Below are 15,402 nucleotides of genomic sequence, written 5' to 3' on the forward strand. Positions count from 1 at the left end.
CACAGATCTGCTTTGCAGAGAGGAAGCGCAGAGAAGGGTGAGCTTGATGCGCTCGCATTTGCAAGGGTTAAAAGGAGCAGAGCTGGATTCCTAGAGAGGAGAGGAAATTAGGTTCCGGGTGGGGGGCCCAGTCCTCCAGTGCACCAGTCCCTCCCCCCAAAGTCCTCCCTGAAGGGGAGCAGGCGGCGGGGTCTTGGCTTTTTCTCCTGTGCAAGCGCTTCCTTGGTGGCGCCTCCGGTGAGTCCCTTCTCTCTTCCCCCTTTGGGTGCATTGGGGAGAAAGGGGGTCCGAGGGATGCATGGGGGGGGCTGTTCAGATCATGCATGGGGGGCATCCAAGTCAAGAAGCAGAGGGTCCTGCCCCCCCCTCTTTCCTCTCTGCAGATCCAGGCTGGGAGGAGTCTGCGGCTCTGCCCTTCCTTTGTATCGCTGCGCTGCGCTGCTTGCCACTTTGCAGGGGGGGCTCTTTGGATTCGGAGAAAAGGCGTGCAATATTTATGAATCAGTCACGTTGGTTAACAGAGGATGGAGACAGTCAGAAGTAAAATATAAGCAAGAAATAAAGGCGGAAATCTGCCCTAGGCGGTCAGATGGAAGGTGGAGGGCAGAGAAAAGAAAGTGCTTTTTCATGCGCGCAGAGTTTAACCTGTGGAACTCCCTCCCGCAGGAGCCAGAGATGGCCACTAGCCTAGACGGCTTTAAAAGGAGGAGAGGGCGATGGAGGGTTCCTAGTCGGGGGCAGGGATGCTTCTGAATCCCAGTTGCCGGGAAACCACAGGCAGATGCTCTTGGGCACGGATCCTGCTGGTGGGCTTCCTAGAAGAAGACTCCTGGGCCCCTGTAAGAACAGGAGGGGGAACTCAGTAGGGGCCCCTTTGGCCTGATCCTGCAGGTCTCGTCTTCAATTCTGATGCTTAGTTCCTTTAGATGCAATCAAATCCTCTGTTTTCCTTCAGTTAGAAGTATAGCCCCCCCCCCCCGCAAAATTCACCAGAAGGGGTGTGATCCAGACTCTTGGATGATACATGTGTCCCTGTTCAGACATGCGGCCTCTCAGGTGGAGATGGAACAGGAAGCCCTGCTGAGAAGCCCTGGAGGTCTCACCACTCAATGACTCCAAGGTAGCAGGAGAGGCCCTGTGGGGAAGGAAGCAAAGTGGGGTGGGGTTGGGGGTGAAAGAGGCAGCCCCCCCTAAGAGTTACTGGGAGACCCTCTCCCACCAGCTTCTTCTGCCTGGTCTATAATTCCCAGAGTCCCCAGGCAAAAAGAATGAAGTCTTAAAAAACTCTTAATGGGGTATCTCCTAGGAACTCTCAGCATCCTTAACAAACTACAGTTCCCAGGATTCTTTGGAGGAAGCCAGGGCTCTTTCAAGGGGTCTGATCCTGCACTGCAGATGGAGTGTAGGTGTCTCTGTTGTGTTTCCCCTTCCCTTACGGAATAACCTTTTTATTGGCTTTTATAACAAGGATCATAGGAGTAATAAATGATACAAATAGACGGAGTCTTTTGGCTTCATTTGTAGATCACAAAAATAGAATAATAAATTTGCAGGCCAATCCACAACATCTGGTGCATTATTGGTGGTCGGTGCATGAGTTCCTGGGTCGTGAATGGGTTTAAACAAAGCCAGAAAAACGAGAGAGCAGAGTTAACAGTCCACAACACATGGCCAGATTCCTAGTCATGAGCCCTTGTTGAATGAGGAAGAGTAATTTCCCCCTTGGCAAAGGTAAAGGTACCCCTGCCCGTACGGGCCAGTCTTGACAGACTCTGGGGTTGTGCGCCCATCTCACTCAAGAGGCCGGGGGCCAGTGCTGTCCGCAGACACTTCTGGGTCACGTGGCCAGCGTGACAAAGCTGCATCTGGCAAGCCAGCGCAGCACACGGAACGCTGTTTACCTTCCCGCTGGTAAGCGGTCCCTATTTATCTACTTGCACCCAAAGGTGCTTTCGAACTGATAGGTTGGCAGGCGCTGGGACCGAGCAACGGGAGCGCACCCCGCCGCGGGGATTCGAACCGCGAATTCATACACTGTCAGGAGAAGATAAGATGCTCCTTGAGCAAGCATGGTTGAGTCTTCCTAAGAACCAGGCCTCTACTCCACACAGAGTAATAATTTCCACCTTATGTTGGCAATAAAACAGTATAAAGTGTTGGTCTGTGCATGAACATGGGAGGAGCGTTCAAAGTGAAGATAATGATTTGTGTTTAAATTTAGACCATACCTCCTCTCTCAGTCTCCTCTTTTCCCAGGCTAAACATACTTGGCTCCCTCAACCCTTCCTCATAAGGCTTGGTTTCCAGACCCTTGATCACATTGGTCACCCTCCTCTGCACATGTTCCAGCTTGTCCACAACCTTTTTAAATTGTGGCGCCCAGAACTGGACACAGTGGCGTAGCATGGGGGGTGCAGGGGGGGCCGGCCGCACCGGGCGCAACATCTGGGGTTAGGGCAAATCCATGGGTTAGGGGGCGCATATCCACTGGTTAGGGGGCGCGAATTACTTGCCTTGCCCCGGGTGCTGACAACCCACGCTACGCCACTGACTGGACATAGTATTCCAGGTGTGGTCTGACCATTGCAGAACAGAGTGAGACGGTTACTTCCCTTCTTCTGGCCAGGTCCTCCCAAGTTTCCCAGTACTTCCCCACTGGTGAGGACCAGATCCAAGATAGATGATCCCCTTGTTGCTTCTTCCACCTTCTGGGAAATGAAATCTTGCGAATGTTGGAGATTCCAAGGGGTGGTGGGAGGGAGAGCAGCTCTTGAGGACCCCAGAGTTGGAACCCCCCTTCTAGCCTAGGGTCCAAATTACACTCTGTACAAATGACTCACTTGTCAGTTACCGTTCTGACTGGATTCATAGACTGAAAATACTGAAAGGCAGGAGCAACCAGGCTCATTCTTGGCACAGAAATCCCTTCAGATGCCTGCACATTTTGCATGGTAACTTTCCTTCTAGGTGGGATAGAGGCTTGCTTTTCCTACTTCTTCCTTATGTTTGTTTGCTTGTTAAAGAAAGCTCAGAGTCTGGGCTGTGTGGAGTAGAGGCCTGGTTCTTAGGAAGACTCAACCATGCTTGCTCAAGTAGCATCTTATCTTCTCCTGACAGTGTATGAATTTTATAACAGAACAATATATTTGCTTTGTAGGATTTGCTAGCAGCTCTCATAAGGACAGACAGAACTTGGCGGAAGACCAAGGATTCCTTCCGATCTCTTGGAGACTTCCTGAGAGCCCAGATGGATGAGAAAGACTCAGCTAGCAGTGAAGCAATAAGAGGCCATGCCATCAAAACCGAGAGCAGTGGGGCATTTTTGGAAAACTCTGTACAGAAGATCCTGGGGGAGGAGGACACCGTTTGCTCAGATATGAAGAGCAAGCAGTTCAGGCAGTTGTGCTACCAGGAGGCCAAAGGACCTCGAGAGGTTTGCAGCCGACTCTACAACCTTGACTGTCGGTGGTTGAAGCCAGAAAGGCATACAAAAGCTGAGATGCTGGACCTGGTGATCTTGGAGCAGTTCCTGGCTGTCCTTCCACCGGAGATGGAGAGCTGGGTGAGGGAATGTGGAGCAGAGACCAGTTCCCAGGCGGTGGCCCTGGCCGAAGGATTCCTCCTGAGCCAGGCAAAGGAGAGGAAGCAGGCAGAGAGAAAGCAGGTGAGAGAGGCTTCCCCCTGGATACTCCCAAGGGGCTCCGAACAGGAGGGAGAGTATCCCCAAATTCTCTCCTAATGGTCCATATTTTTTTTGGGGGGGGGAACAGCCTAGGAATGATCTCTTATACCATAAAGTATTTGTCGCTGTCAATCCTTTCTGAATCCTTCTCCCCATTCTGTTTTGAATCCTTGTTGCTCTTTCAGGAAAAGGATCTGTTTGCAGAAATGGACATCGATTCCTTTGAGAGGATTCCATTCGAAACCAAAGAGAGGCCAACGGGTAAGGAGGAAGGGTTTTTCCCTCCATTTGGTCACATTCTGTGGATTTTGAAACTAATCTGCGGGTTCTTTTAATCTTCTTAGATTAAAATATAAAATATTTATATAAAATATAAATATATAAAATGGGTACAAACATCGTGCATGTACTCAGCAGGTGGCGCTGTGGTCTAAACCGCTGAGCCTCCTCTTGGACTTGCCGACAGCAAGGTCAGCAGTTCAAATCCCTGTGACGGAGTGAGCTCCCATTGCTCTGTCCCAACTTCTCCCAACCTAGAAGTTCAAAAGCACACCAGTGGAAGTAGATACAGTGGTACCTTGGGTTACAGATGCTTCAGGTTACAGACTCTGCTAACCCAGAAATAGTACCTCGGGTTAAGAACTTTGCTTCAGGATGAGAACAGAAATCGTGCTCCGGCGGCGCGGCAGCGGCGGGAGGTCCCATTAGCTAAAGTGGTGCTTCAGGTTAAGACAGGGGTCTGCAACCCGCGGCCCCGGAGCCGCATGTGGCTCTTTTACACCTTTGCTGCGGCTCCGGGGCGGATACTAGCGAGGGGAGGAGGCGCATTGTGCGCCCCGACACTCCCCACTGTGGCAGGCGCTGTACTGGCTGTGACGTCGCATGGGGGCGGTGCGTGCGTTAGTCGCACACCGTCCCGACGTCACCTTCCCGCCCGCTGTCAGATCGTGGCTCCGGAGATATACCGTATTTTTCGCTCCATAGGACGCTCCTGACGAAAAGACGCACCAAGTTTTTAGAGCAGGAAAACAAGAAAAAAAAATCGGACTCAAATGTTGTACTAAGCTATTTAAAACAGCAAAGTGTGTGGCTCCTGTCCACTTTGCTGCTTTAAAGCGAGCCACGGTATATAATGAAGTGAATGGGAAAAGGACAGACATTCCATTATAATGCAGCTGTTTTCATTATCACTGGGAAGTCAGTATTGGCAGCAGTCACAAAAACTAAAATTTGAGCATTTTACTGTTATTAATCAAGAATATTAATAGTCAGGGAGAGAAACCAGGGCTGTGCAAATGAGAAGTGCTTGGAGTATGGAGGAACAGCAAAGAGATAAAATGATTGCGCTCCAGTTCCTAAATCTCTGAAGTTTTCTCAAAACAGGCATGGTTGTTTTGAAAGGAAGATTCAAAATGGAGTGACTGAGCAAAGAACAGAGGAGGAAAAGAGGGCAGATAAATAGCTTCCATTCAATAACAAGAGAACACAATGTTTTTGGTTTGGTATAGGTGGACTGTACTTGTAAGAATTTGTACAATGAATTATAGATTTGGAGTGGAATATCAGTGTCTCTTTTCAGCAATAAAGATTAGCTGCCAGGAACATGGTCCACACACAAACACACAGGATGTCTGGTTATAGTTGTGCAGTTTAAACTGTTCCTGAGCCAGATGCCTGCTCAGTTGTAGCTGAGCTCATATTACTGGTTTGTGGAGATGCTTTGCATGTATTTATGACTATTTCTGCAAAACTGCTACTTGAAGAAATCCCCAAACTTAATATTTTTAAACTTCAAATGGAGCTCAGAATCCTGTTAGGCAATCCTCTGCAGTTGAATAAGGAGGCACTGAGAGACAGCAATTTGCTGCTCCCCACCAAGCATCCCAGGGGTGCAGGGCAAAGAGCACCCCAGGAGCACACAGCCTTCCCTCTGCATGCAAACCTTGTCGGGGCTTCAGGGGAAAGCAAAGGCTGTAGGCAGAGCAGTGTGGCTCCTCCCCCCACCCCAAAGAGCACACAGCCTTCCCTCTGCTTGCAAACCTTGTCGGGACTTCAGGGGAAAGCAAAGGCTGCAGGCAGAGCAGTGTAGCTCCTCCCCCCCACCCCCAAAGAGCACCCCAGGAGCACACAGCCTTCCCTCTGCATGCAAACCTTGTTGGGACTTCAGGAGAAAGCAGAAGCTGCCAGCAGAGCCGCGTGGCTCCTCCCCCCCACCCCCAAAGAGCAGCCCAGGAGCACACAGCCTTCCCTTCTGCTTGCAAACCTTGTCGGAGCTTCAGGGGAAGGCAAAGGCTGCAGGCAGAGCAGTGTAGCTCCTCCCCCCCCACCCCCAAAGAGCACCCCAGGAGCACACAGCCTTCCCTTCTGCTTGCAAACCTTGTCGGAGCTTCAGGGGAAAGCAAAGGCTGCAGGCAGAGCAGTGTAGCTCCTCCCCCCCACCCCCAAAGAGCAGCCCAGGAGCACACAGCCTTCCCTTCTGCTTGCAAACCTTGTCGGAGCTTCAGGGGAAAGCAAAGGCTGCAGGCAGAGCAGTGTAGCTCCTCCCCCCCACCCCCAAAGAGCACCCCAGGAGCACACAGCCTTCCCTTCTGCTTGCAAACCTTGTCGGGGCTTCAGGGGAAAGCAAAGGCTGCAGGCAGAGCAGTGTGACTCCCCACTCCACCCCCAAAAAGCACCCCAGGAGTGCGGGGCAAAGGAGCACAGCCTTCCCTCTGCTTGCAAACCTTGTCAGGGCTTCAGGGGAAAGCAGAGGCTGCCGGCAGAGCCGCGTGGCTCCTCCCCCCACCCCCAAAGAGCAGCCCGGGAGCACACAGCCTTCCCGCTGCTTGCAAACGTTGCCGGGGCTTCAGGGGAAAGCGGAGGCTGCCGGCAGAGCACCGTGGCTCCTCCCCCCACCCCCAAAGAGCAGCCCGGGAGCGCACAGCCTTCCCGCTGCTTGCAAACGTTGCCGGGGCTTCAGGGGAAAGCGGAGGCTGCCGGCAGAGCCGCGTGGCTCCTCCCCCCACCCCCAAAGAGCAGCCCGGGAGCGCACAGCCTTCCCGCTGCTTGCAAACGTTGCCGGGGCTTCAGGGGAAAGCAGAGGCTGCCGGCAGAGCCGTGTGGCTCCTCCCCCCACCCCCAAAGAGCAGCCCGGGAGCGCACAGCCTTCCCGCTGCTTGCAAACGTTGCCGGGGCTTCAGGGGAAAGCAGAGGCTGCCGGCAGAGCCGCGTGGCTCCTCCCCCCACCCCCAAAGAGCAGCCCGGGAGCGCACAGCCTTCCCGCTGCTTGCAAACGTTGCCGGGGCTTCAGGGGAAAGCAGAGGCTGCCGGCAGAGCCGCGTGGCTCCTCCCCCCACCCCCAAAGAGCAGCCCGGGAGCGCACAGCCTTCCCGCTGCTTGCAAACGTTGCCGGGGCTTCAGGGGAAAGCGGAGGCTGCCGGCAGAGCCGCGTGGCTCCTCCCCCCACCCCCAAAGAGCAGCCCGGGAGCGCACAGCCTTCCCGCTGCTTGCAAACGTTGCCGGGGCTTCAGGGGAAAGCGGAGGCTGCCGGCAGAGCCGCGTGGCTCCTCCCCCCACCCCCAAAGAGCAGCCCGGGAGCGCACAGCCTTCCCGCTGCTTGCAAACGTTGCCGGGGCTTCAGGGGAAAGCAGAGGCTGCCGGCAGAGCCGCGTGGCTCCTCCCCCCACCCCCAAAGAGCAGCCCGGGAGCACACAGCCTTCCCGCTGCTTGCAAACGTTGCCGGGGCTTCAGGGGAAAGCAGAGGCTGCCGGCAGAGCCGCGTGGCTCCTCCCCCCACCCCCAAAGAGCAGCCCGGGAGCGCACAGCCTTCCCGCTGCTTGCAAACGTTGCCGGGGCTTCAGGGGAAAGCAGAGGCTGCCGGCAGAGCCGCGTGGCTCCTCCCCCCACCCCCAAAGAGCAGCCCGGGAGCGCACAGCCTTCCCGCTGCTTGCAAACGTTGCCGGGGCTTCAGGGGAAAGCAGAGGCTGCCGGCAGAGCCGCGTGGCTCCTCCCCCCACCCCCAAAGAGCAGCCCGGGAGCACACAGCCTTCCCGCTGCTTGCAAACGTTGCCGGGGCTTCAGGGGAAAGCAGAGGCTGCCGGCAGAGCCGCGTGGCTCCTCCCCCCACCCCCAAAGAGCAGCCCGGGAGCGCACAGCCTTCCCGCTGCTTGCAAACGTTGCCGGGGCTTCAGGGGAAAGCGGAGGCTGCCGGCAGAGCCGCGTGGCTCCTCCCCCCACCCCCAAAGAGCAGCCCGGGAGCGCACAGCCTTCCCGCTGCTTGCAAACGTTGCCGGGGCTTCAGGGGAAAGCGGAGGCTGCCGGCAGAGCCGCGTGGCTCCTCCCCCCACCCCCAAAGAGCAGCCCGGGAGCGCACAGCCTTCCCGCTGCTTGCAAACGTTGCCGGGGCTTCAGGGGAAAGCAGAGGCTGCCGGCAGAGCCGCGTGGCTCCTCCCCCCACCCCCAAAGAGCAGCCCGGGAGCGCACAGCCTTCCCGCTGCTTGCAAACGTTGCCGGGGCTTCAGGGGAAAGCAGAGGCTGCCGGCAGAGCCGCGTGGCTCCTCCCCCCACCCCCAAAGAGCAGCCCGGGAGCGCACAGCCTTCCCGCTGCTTGCAAACGTTGCCGGGGCTTCAGGGGAAAACGGAGGCTGCCGGCAGAGCCGCGTGGCTCCTCCCCCCACCCCCAAAGAGCAGCCCGGGAGCGCACAGCCTTCCCGCTGCTTGCAAACGTTGCCGGGGCTTCAGGGGAAAGCGGAGGCTGCCGGCAGAGCCGCGTGGCTCCTCCCCCCACCCCCAAAGAGCAGCCCGGGAGCGCACAGCCTTCCCGCTGCTTGCAAACGTTGCCGGGGCTTCAGGGGAAAGCAGAGGCTGCCGGCAGAGCCGCGTGGCTCCTCCCCCCACCCCCAAAGAGCAGCCCGGGAGCACACAGCCTTCCCGCTGCTTGCAAACGTTGCCGGGGCTTCAGGGGAAAGCAGAGGCTGCCGGCAGAGCCGCGTGGCTCCTCCCCCCACCCCCAAAGAGCAGCCCGGGAGCGCACAGCCTTCCCGCTGCTTGCAAACGTTGCCGGGGCTTCAGGGGAAAGCAGAGGCTGCCGGCAGAGCCGCGTGGCTCCTCCCCCCACCCCCAAAGAGCAGCCCGGGAGCGCACAGCCTTCCCGCTGCTTGCAAACGTTGCCGGGGCTTCAGGGGAAAGCAGAGGCTGCCGGCAGAGCCGCGTGGCTCCTCCCCCCACCCCCAAAGAGCAGCCCGGGAGCACACAGCCTTCCCGCTGCTTGCAAACGTTGCCGGGGCTTCAGGGGAAAGCAGAGGCTGCCGGCAGAGCCGCGTGGCTCCTCCCCCCACCCCCAAAGAGCAGCCCGGGAGCGCACAGCCTTCCCGCTGCTTGCAAACGTTGCCGGGGCTTCAGGGGAAAGCGGAGGCTGCCGGCAGAGCCGCGTGGCTCCTCCCCCCACCCCCAAAGAGCAGCCCGGGAGCGCACAGCCTTCCCGCTGCTTGCAAACGTTGCCGGGGCTTCAGGGGAAAGCAGAGGCTGCCGGCAGAGCCGCGTGGCTCCTCCCCCCACCCCCAAAGAGCAGCCCGGGAGCGCACAGCCTTCCCGCTGCTTGCAAACGTTGCCGGGGCTTCAGGGGAAAACGGAGGCTGCCGGCAGAGCCGCGTGGCTCCTCCCCCCACCCCCAAAGAGCAGCCCGGGAGCGCACAGCCTTCCCGCTGCTTGCAAACGTTGCCGGGGCTTCAGGGGAAAGCGGAGGCTGCCGGCAGAGCCGCGTGGCTCCTCCCCCCACCCCCAAAGAGCAGCCCGGGAGCGCACAGCCTTCCCGCTGCTTGCAAACGTTGCCGGGGCTTCAGGGGAAAGCAGAGGCTGCCGGCAGAGCCGCGTGGCTCCTCCCCCCACCCCCAAAGAGCAGCCCGGGAGCGCACAGCCTTCCCGCTGCTTGCAAACGTTGCCGGGGCTTCAGGGGAAAACGGAGGCTGCCGGCAGAGCCGCGTGGCTCCTCCCCCCACCCCCAAAGAGCAGCCCGGGAGCGCACAGCCTTCCCGCTGCTTGCAAACGTTGCCGGGGCTTCAGGGGAAAACGGAGGCTGCCGGCAGAGCACCGTGGCTCCTCCCCCCACTCCTAAAGAGCAGCCCAGGAGCGCAGGGCAACAGCGATTTGGCTCCAGGGACCACACATTCGCTCCATAAGACGCACAGACTTTTTCCCTTACATTTTAGGAGGGAAAAAGTGCGTCCTATGGAGCGAAAAATACGGTATTTGTTTTAAATGTCGCAATGGTTTTGCGGCTCCCAGTTTTTTCCCCCTTCGAAAATGGGTCCAAGTGGCTCTTTTTGTCTTAAAGGTTGCAGACCCCTGGGTTAGAACTGTTTCAGGTTAAGAATGACGCGCGGCGTAAATTAATAATGCAGAGTTTTTAAGTGAAAGAATAAGAGCTTTACTGAGTTAAAATAAACTTCTTCATAAACCACTTGGTTCCAAACAGTTTGACTGAGATTACATACTGACTCTGCTCACAACTGACTCTGACTGAAATCTTACTGGGAACACAGAGAGAAAATGGCTGCTACTTCTAAGGCGAATGAGTCACATGACAGAGTGACTCAGCATTTAGCAGTTAGGCCTGAAGAACTTGACTAGGCCCAAATGATTGTGCAGTCCCAGCACTTCCCAGCCTGCTTTGCTGCTTCTGCTCTCGTGTGTCTTTGTCACATGACAAAGAACAGACCTCCAGAAAGAATTAAGTTCTTAACCCGAGGTACCACTGCAAATAGGTGCCGCTGCGGCAGGAAGGCAAACGGTGTTTCCGTGCGCTCTGGCTTCTGTCACGGTGTCTTCTTGTGCCAGAAGCAGTTTAGTCCTGCTGGCCACATGACCCGGAAAGCTGTCTGAGGACAAGTGCCGGCTCCCTCAGCCTGCAGTGAGATGAGCGCTTCACCCCATAGTTCCCTTTGACTGGACTTAACCGTTCAGGAGACCTTTGCCTTTACGTTTTACTACTAAAAGCACCCAGTGCTTTTCCAGCTGCACTGGCTCCCGGTGGAGTACAGGGTCGGATTTAAGGTCCTGGTTTGGACCTTTAAAGCCCTTCACGGCCTAGGACCCTCGTACCTACGGGACCGCCTCTCCCGGTCTGCCCCACGGAGAGCCTCAATGTCCATAAATAGCAACACCCTAGTGGTCCCAGGCCCTAAGGAAGTCAGATTGGCTTCAACCAGAGCCAGGGCCTTTTCAACACTGGCCCCGGCCTGGTGGAACGCTCTGCCTCATGAGACCAGGGCCCTGCAGGATCTGATCTCTTTCCGCAGGGCCTGTAAGACAGAGTTGTTCTGCCTGGCCTTTGGCTTGGAGCCAATATGATTCCCTCCCTCTTTCTTTTTCCTTTTTCCTTTTCTCCTCCTGTGATGAGGTTGCATTTTAATATTTTAATGTTTCAATATTTTAATGTTGTATTTTAATCTTGTTTTTAAGTTGTATTCATTCAACTTGTTTTTATTATTGCTTGTTAGCCACCCTGAGCCCGGCCTTGGCTGGGGAGGGCGCAGTATAAATAAAACTTCTTCTTCTTCTTCTTATTATTATTATTACTATTACTACTATTTCTTTGGTCCGTCTGTGGTTAGAGATGCACTAATTCGCCTCTAAGGAAAGCATGCACTCGTAGTTTCCCACCTCCCTTTATTTCTCGCAGGTGACAGAGGGATGCCAGCAAGAGCTCCTCATCCTTCTTTCCATGGTAGCGGAGAGGAAGCAGTGGCTGTAGAACCAGATGAGGTAACCCTAACCCGCCAGTCTGTTTTTCCTACTCAGGAGTAAGCCGCCTTAAGTTCAGCAGGGCTTAACTCCCAGGTCAGTAAGCGTATAAAGACGGCAACCTAAGAAGGGGCTGCTGGGTTTACATGTTCAATAGGCTTTCCCTTGGAAGCCAACAGAGAAATAATAATATATTATTCATACCCTGCCCATCTGGCTGGGTTTATTTATTTATTTATATTTGTATGTGCGCATGCAGATAATCATTATTATCTCATATTAAAAATTGGGAGAGGGTGGCTCTTAGTACAGCCCTCCAGTGTACATTAGTGGCCAAAATTGTGGAACCTACTGGGAAAAATGTGCTTCCGAGGTTTGATGGCTCATGACACCACTTTATTTTGGAGTAATAATAAGGCTTTTTTCTCTGTGGGGACGCAGGGGGATGCATGCCCCTAAACATTTTGTGAATTTAACCGGAGAAGAAATTCACTCTATTTATTTTTCCAGATTTGAACTGTATTCATTTCCCCCCTGTGATGATTTTCTTGAGTCAAAATGAGAGTACCCCTAAACATTTTTAAAGAAAAAAAGCACTGAGTTATACCATAAAATTATATATCAACAGAAATATAATTTAATGAAGAATGTAATGCAATAACTTTTATGAAGGATTATTTATTACAACACCAGTCGTAAAGAAGAAACGTGAAACACACAGAAAAAATGAGATATACAGGTGAATTGCCATGTTGTCACTTTGTGATAAATAAGTGGGTTTTGGGTTGCAGTTTGGGCACTCGGTCTCTAAAAGGTTTGCCATAACTGCCCTAGATCAGTGGTTCAAGTAGGTAGCCATGGTGGTCGGCCATAGTCAAAATAAATTAAAACAATTATTTTAGAAGATATTTAAAAAGACTCTTCTTTTTAATGGGTTTCTCTTTCTTTATTTTAATCTGCCTTTTCTAAGAGCTCACAGACCGACTGTTTCATTCTCTGTTCTAGGACCTTTCTTGGTGTTGATGACACTCTTACTGGTCAGTCATTACCTGTGTGGTAGATGATCTTTAAGCTAAGAGGAAGATACTTTTCTTTTCCTTTTAGGGTCCAGTGTGCTTTGAAGATATAGCTGTTCATTTCACAGACGAGGAATGGGCGTTGCTGGATCCTGACCAGAGAGCTCTGCATAAAGAAGTCATGGAGGAGAATCGTGGGATCATGGACTCGCTTGGTAAGGCTCCCTGTTGGATTGTGATATCAGTTTTTAAATCCTATGTAACAAACCTATATCTTGATGTATTTCAACAATGCTACTTCTGGCATCTGGGATTCTAAGACTCTCGCAGCTCATGTTGGATGTGGGGCTTTCTGCTGTTTGGTCTGCAAATATTCTTCCTTTTGCCTTTTTAAACAATGATCTGGCTGGACTGAACTGCCCAAGCATTTTAAAATGTAGGCTTTAAAGTTGTTTGGGAAGTTGTTTGGAAAGTTGAAGAAACTTCAGTCAGGTTTTTTGTTTTTGTTGTTTCCATTTTTGTTTGACAAATGACATGAGATTGGAGATGTTTCGGCTCAACAAAAGACGTAAAAGAAAAGATCCTGGCTTTTTTATCTTTGTTGTTCCAATATTAAAGAGCTGCATTTCTTCCTGAAGCTCTAATGAATTTCTCTCTTTGGTGCAGGTGCTGAAGAATTGCAAATGAATGAGGAAGACCCCGACAGAATCCACACACAGGAGAAGCCGCTTAAATATTCAGGGTCTGGAAAGATATTGAGTCAGAACTCCCACTCCACTAACAATCTAACAAATCTCTTGGGGAAGAAACAACATCAGTGTTCGGAATGTGGAAAGAACTTCTGTCGGAAATCCAACCTCACTTCTCATCAAATAACTCACAGCACAGAGAAACCATATCAGTGCCAAGACTGTGGAAAGAGTTTCAGTTGGAAGAGAAGTTTCACTTCCCACCAAAAAATTCATACAGGAGAAAAACCCTATCAGTGTTTGGAATGTGGGAAGAGCTTCAGTCGAAAGGATGCTTTCACTTTCCATCAAAGAATTCATACAGGGGAGAAACCATATCAGTGCATGGTATGTGGAAAGAGCTTCAGTCGGAAGCAAAGTCTAACTTTCCATCAAAGAATTCATACAGGGGAGAAACCCTATACTTGCTTGGAATGTGGAAAGAGCTTCCGTCAGAAGGATAGTCTCACTTCCCATCAAAGGATTCATACAGGGGAGAAACCATATCAGTGCTTAAAATGTGGGAAGGGGTTCTATGGGAAGAATATGCTCACTTCTCATGAAAAAACTCATACAGCGGATAAACCCTATCAGTGCTTGGAATGTGGAAAGAGTTTCCGTCAGAAGAGCGAGCTCACTTCCCATCAAAGAACTCATACAGGGGAGAAACCATATGAGTGCATGGAATGTGGAAAGAGCTTCACTCACAGAGCTGGCCTTGTGTACCATCAAAGATTCCATACAGGGGAGAAACCATACGAGTGCTTGGAGTGTGGAAAAAAGTTCAGTTGGAAGACAATGCTCACTTCCCACCAAATAATTCACACAGGGGAAAATCCCTATCCGTGCTTGGAATGTGGGAAGAGCTTTAGTCGCAAGGATAGTCTCACTCTCCATCAAAGGATTCATACAGGGGAGAAACCATATCACTGCTTAGAATGTGGAAAGAGCTTCACCCAGAGGGCCGCTCTCATGTCCCATAAAAGAATACATACAGGGGAGAAACCATATAAGTGCTTGGAATGTGGAAAGAACTTCGCTCACAAAGCTGGTCTCATGTCCCATCAAAGAATTCATACAGGGGAGAAACCATATGAGTGCTTGGAATGTGGGAAGAGGTTCAGCTGGAAGAATATGCTCACTTCCCACAAGATAATTCACACAGGGGAGAACACCTATCCGTGCTTAGAATGCGGAAAGAGCTTCAGTCGGAAGGATAGTCTCACTTCCCATCAAAGAATTCATACAGGAGAGAAACCTTATCAGTGCTTGGAATGTGGGAAGGGGTTCTATGGGAAGAATATTCTCACTTCTCATCAAAAAGTTCATACAGGGGAAAAACCCTATCTTTGCCTGGAATGTGGAAAGAGTTTCCGTCAGAAGAGTGAGCTCACTTCCCATTACAGAATTCATACAGGGGAGAAGCCATATCAGTGCTTGGAGTGTGGAAAGAGGTTCACTCACAGAGCTGGTCTCATGTACCATGAAAGAATACATACAGGAGAGAAACCGTATGAGTGCTTGGAGTGTGGAAAGCGGTTCAGCTGGAAGAATATGCTCACTTCCCACCAAATAATACACACTGGGGAGAATCCCTATCCTTGTTTGGAATGTGGAAAGAACTTCAGTCGGAAAGATAGTCTGACTTCCCATCAAAGAATTCATACAGGGGAGAAACCATATCAGTGCCTGGAATGTGGAAAGAGCTTCACTCAGAGAGCCAGTCTTATGTACCATCAAAGAATTCATATGAGAAGGAACCATATCGGTCCTTGGAATGTGGAAGAGCTTCAAACAGAGGGCCAGTCTCACTTCTCATCAATTAACTTACCGTGGGGAGAAACCATATAAGTTTTGGAATGTAGAAAGAGCTTTACCCACTCACCGTCAAAGAATTCATATGTTGGAAACCATAGAAATGTTTGTAATGTGAAATGAGCTTCAGCCATAGCTCCAGTTTCACACTTTCCATCAAGAAACTCACATTGAGGAGAACCATAGCGTCTCAGAATTATGGAGCTGTAGCATTTGAGAGGACTCTGTGTGTTGTCTAGTTCACCCACCTGGAATGCAGGAATCTACACTATGGCAGATGAGCATGCAACCTCTGCTTAAAAACCTCCATGGAAGGAGAACCCACCTCCTTCTGAGGCAGCCTGTTCCACCGTTGAATAGCTCTTACCCGTAGAAGGTTCTTCCTGATGTTTAGTCTGATTCTCTTTTCTTGCAACTTGCACCCATTGCTTCAGGTTCTATC

General features: G+C 52.4%; 1 protein-coding gene across 1 annotated transcript in view; it reads left to right on the forward strand.

Moving 5' to 3' along the window:
• The window catches only part of LOC114607674 (uncharacterized), a 108,516-nt gene that overhangs the window by 79,592 nt on the left and 13,522 nt on the right, over positions 1-15,402 (forward strand). Inside the window, 8 exon segments of the mRNA XM_077916264.1 lie at positions 112-237; positions 3,158-3,664; positions 3,868-3,943; positions 11,340-11,422; positions 12,506-12,632; positions 13,084-14,895; positions 14,898-14,930; positions 14,933-15,069. Coding sequence (XP_077772390.1) covers positions 112-237; positions 3,158-3,664; positions 3,868-3,943; positions 11,340-11,422; positions 12,506-12,632; positions 13,084-14,895; positions 14,898-14,930; positions 14,933-15,069 — 2,901 coding nt within the window.

The sequence above is a fragment of the Podarcis muralis genome, chromosome 12 (assembly GCF_964188315.1).
Source record: "Podarcis muralis chromosome 12, rPodMur119.hap1.1, whole genome shotgun sequence".
NCBI classification, from domain to species: Eukaryota; Metazoa; Chordata; class Lepidosauria; order Squamata; family Lacertidae; genus Podarcis; species Podarcis muralis.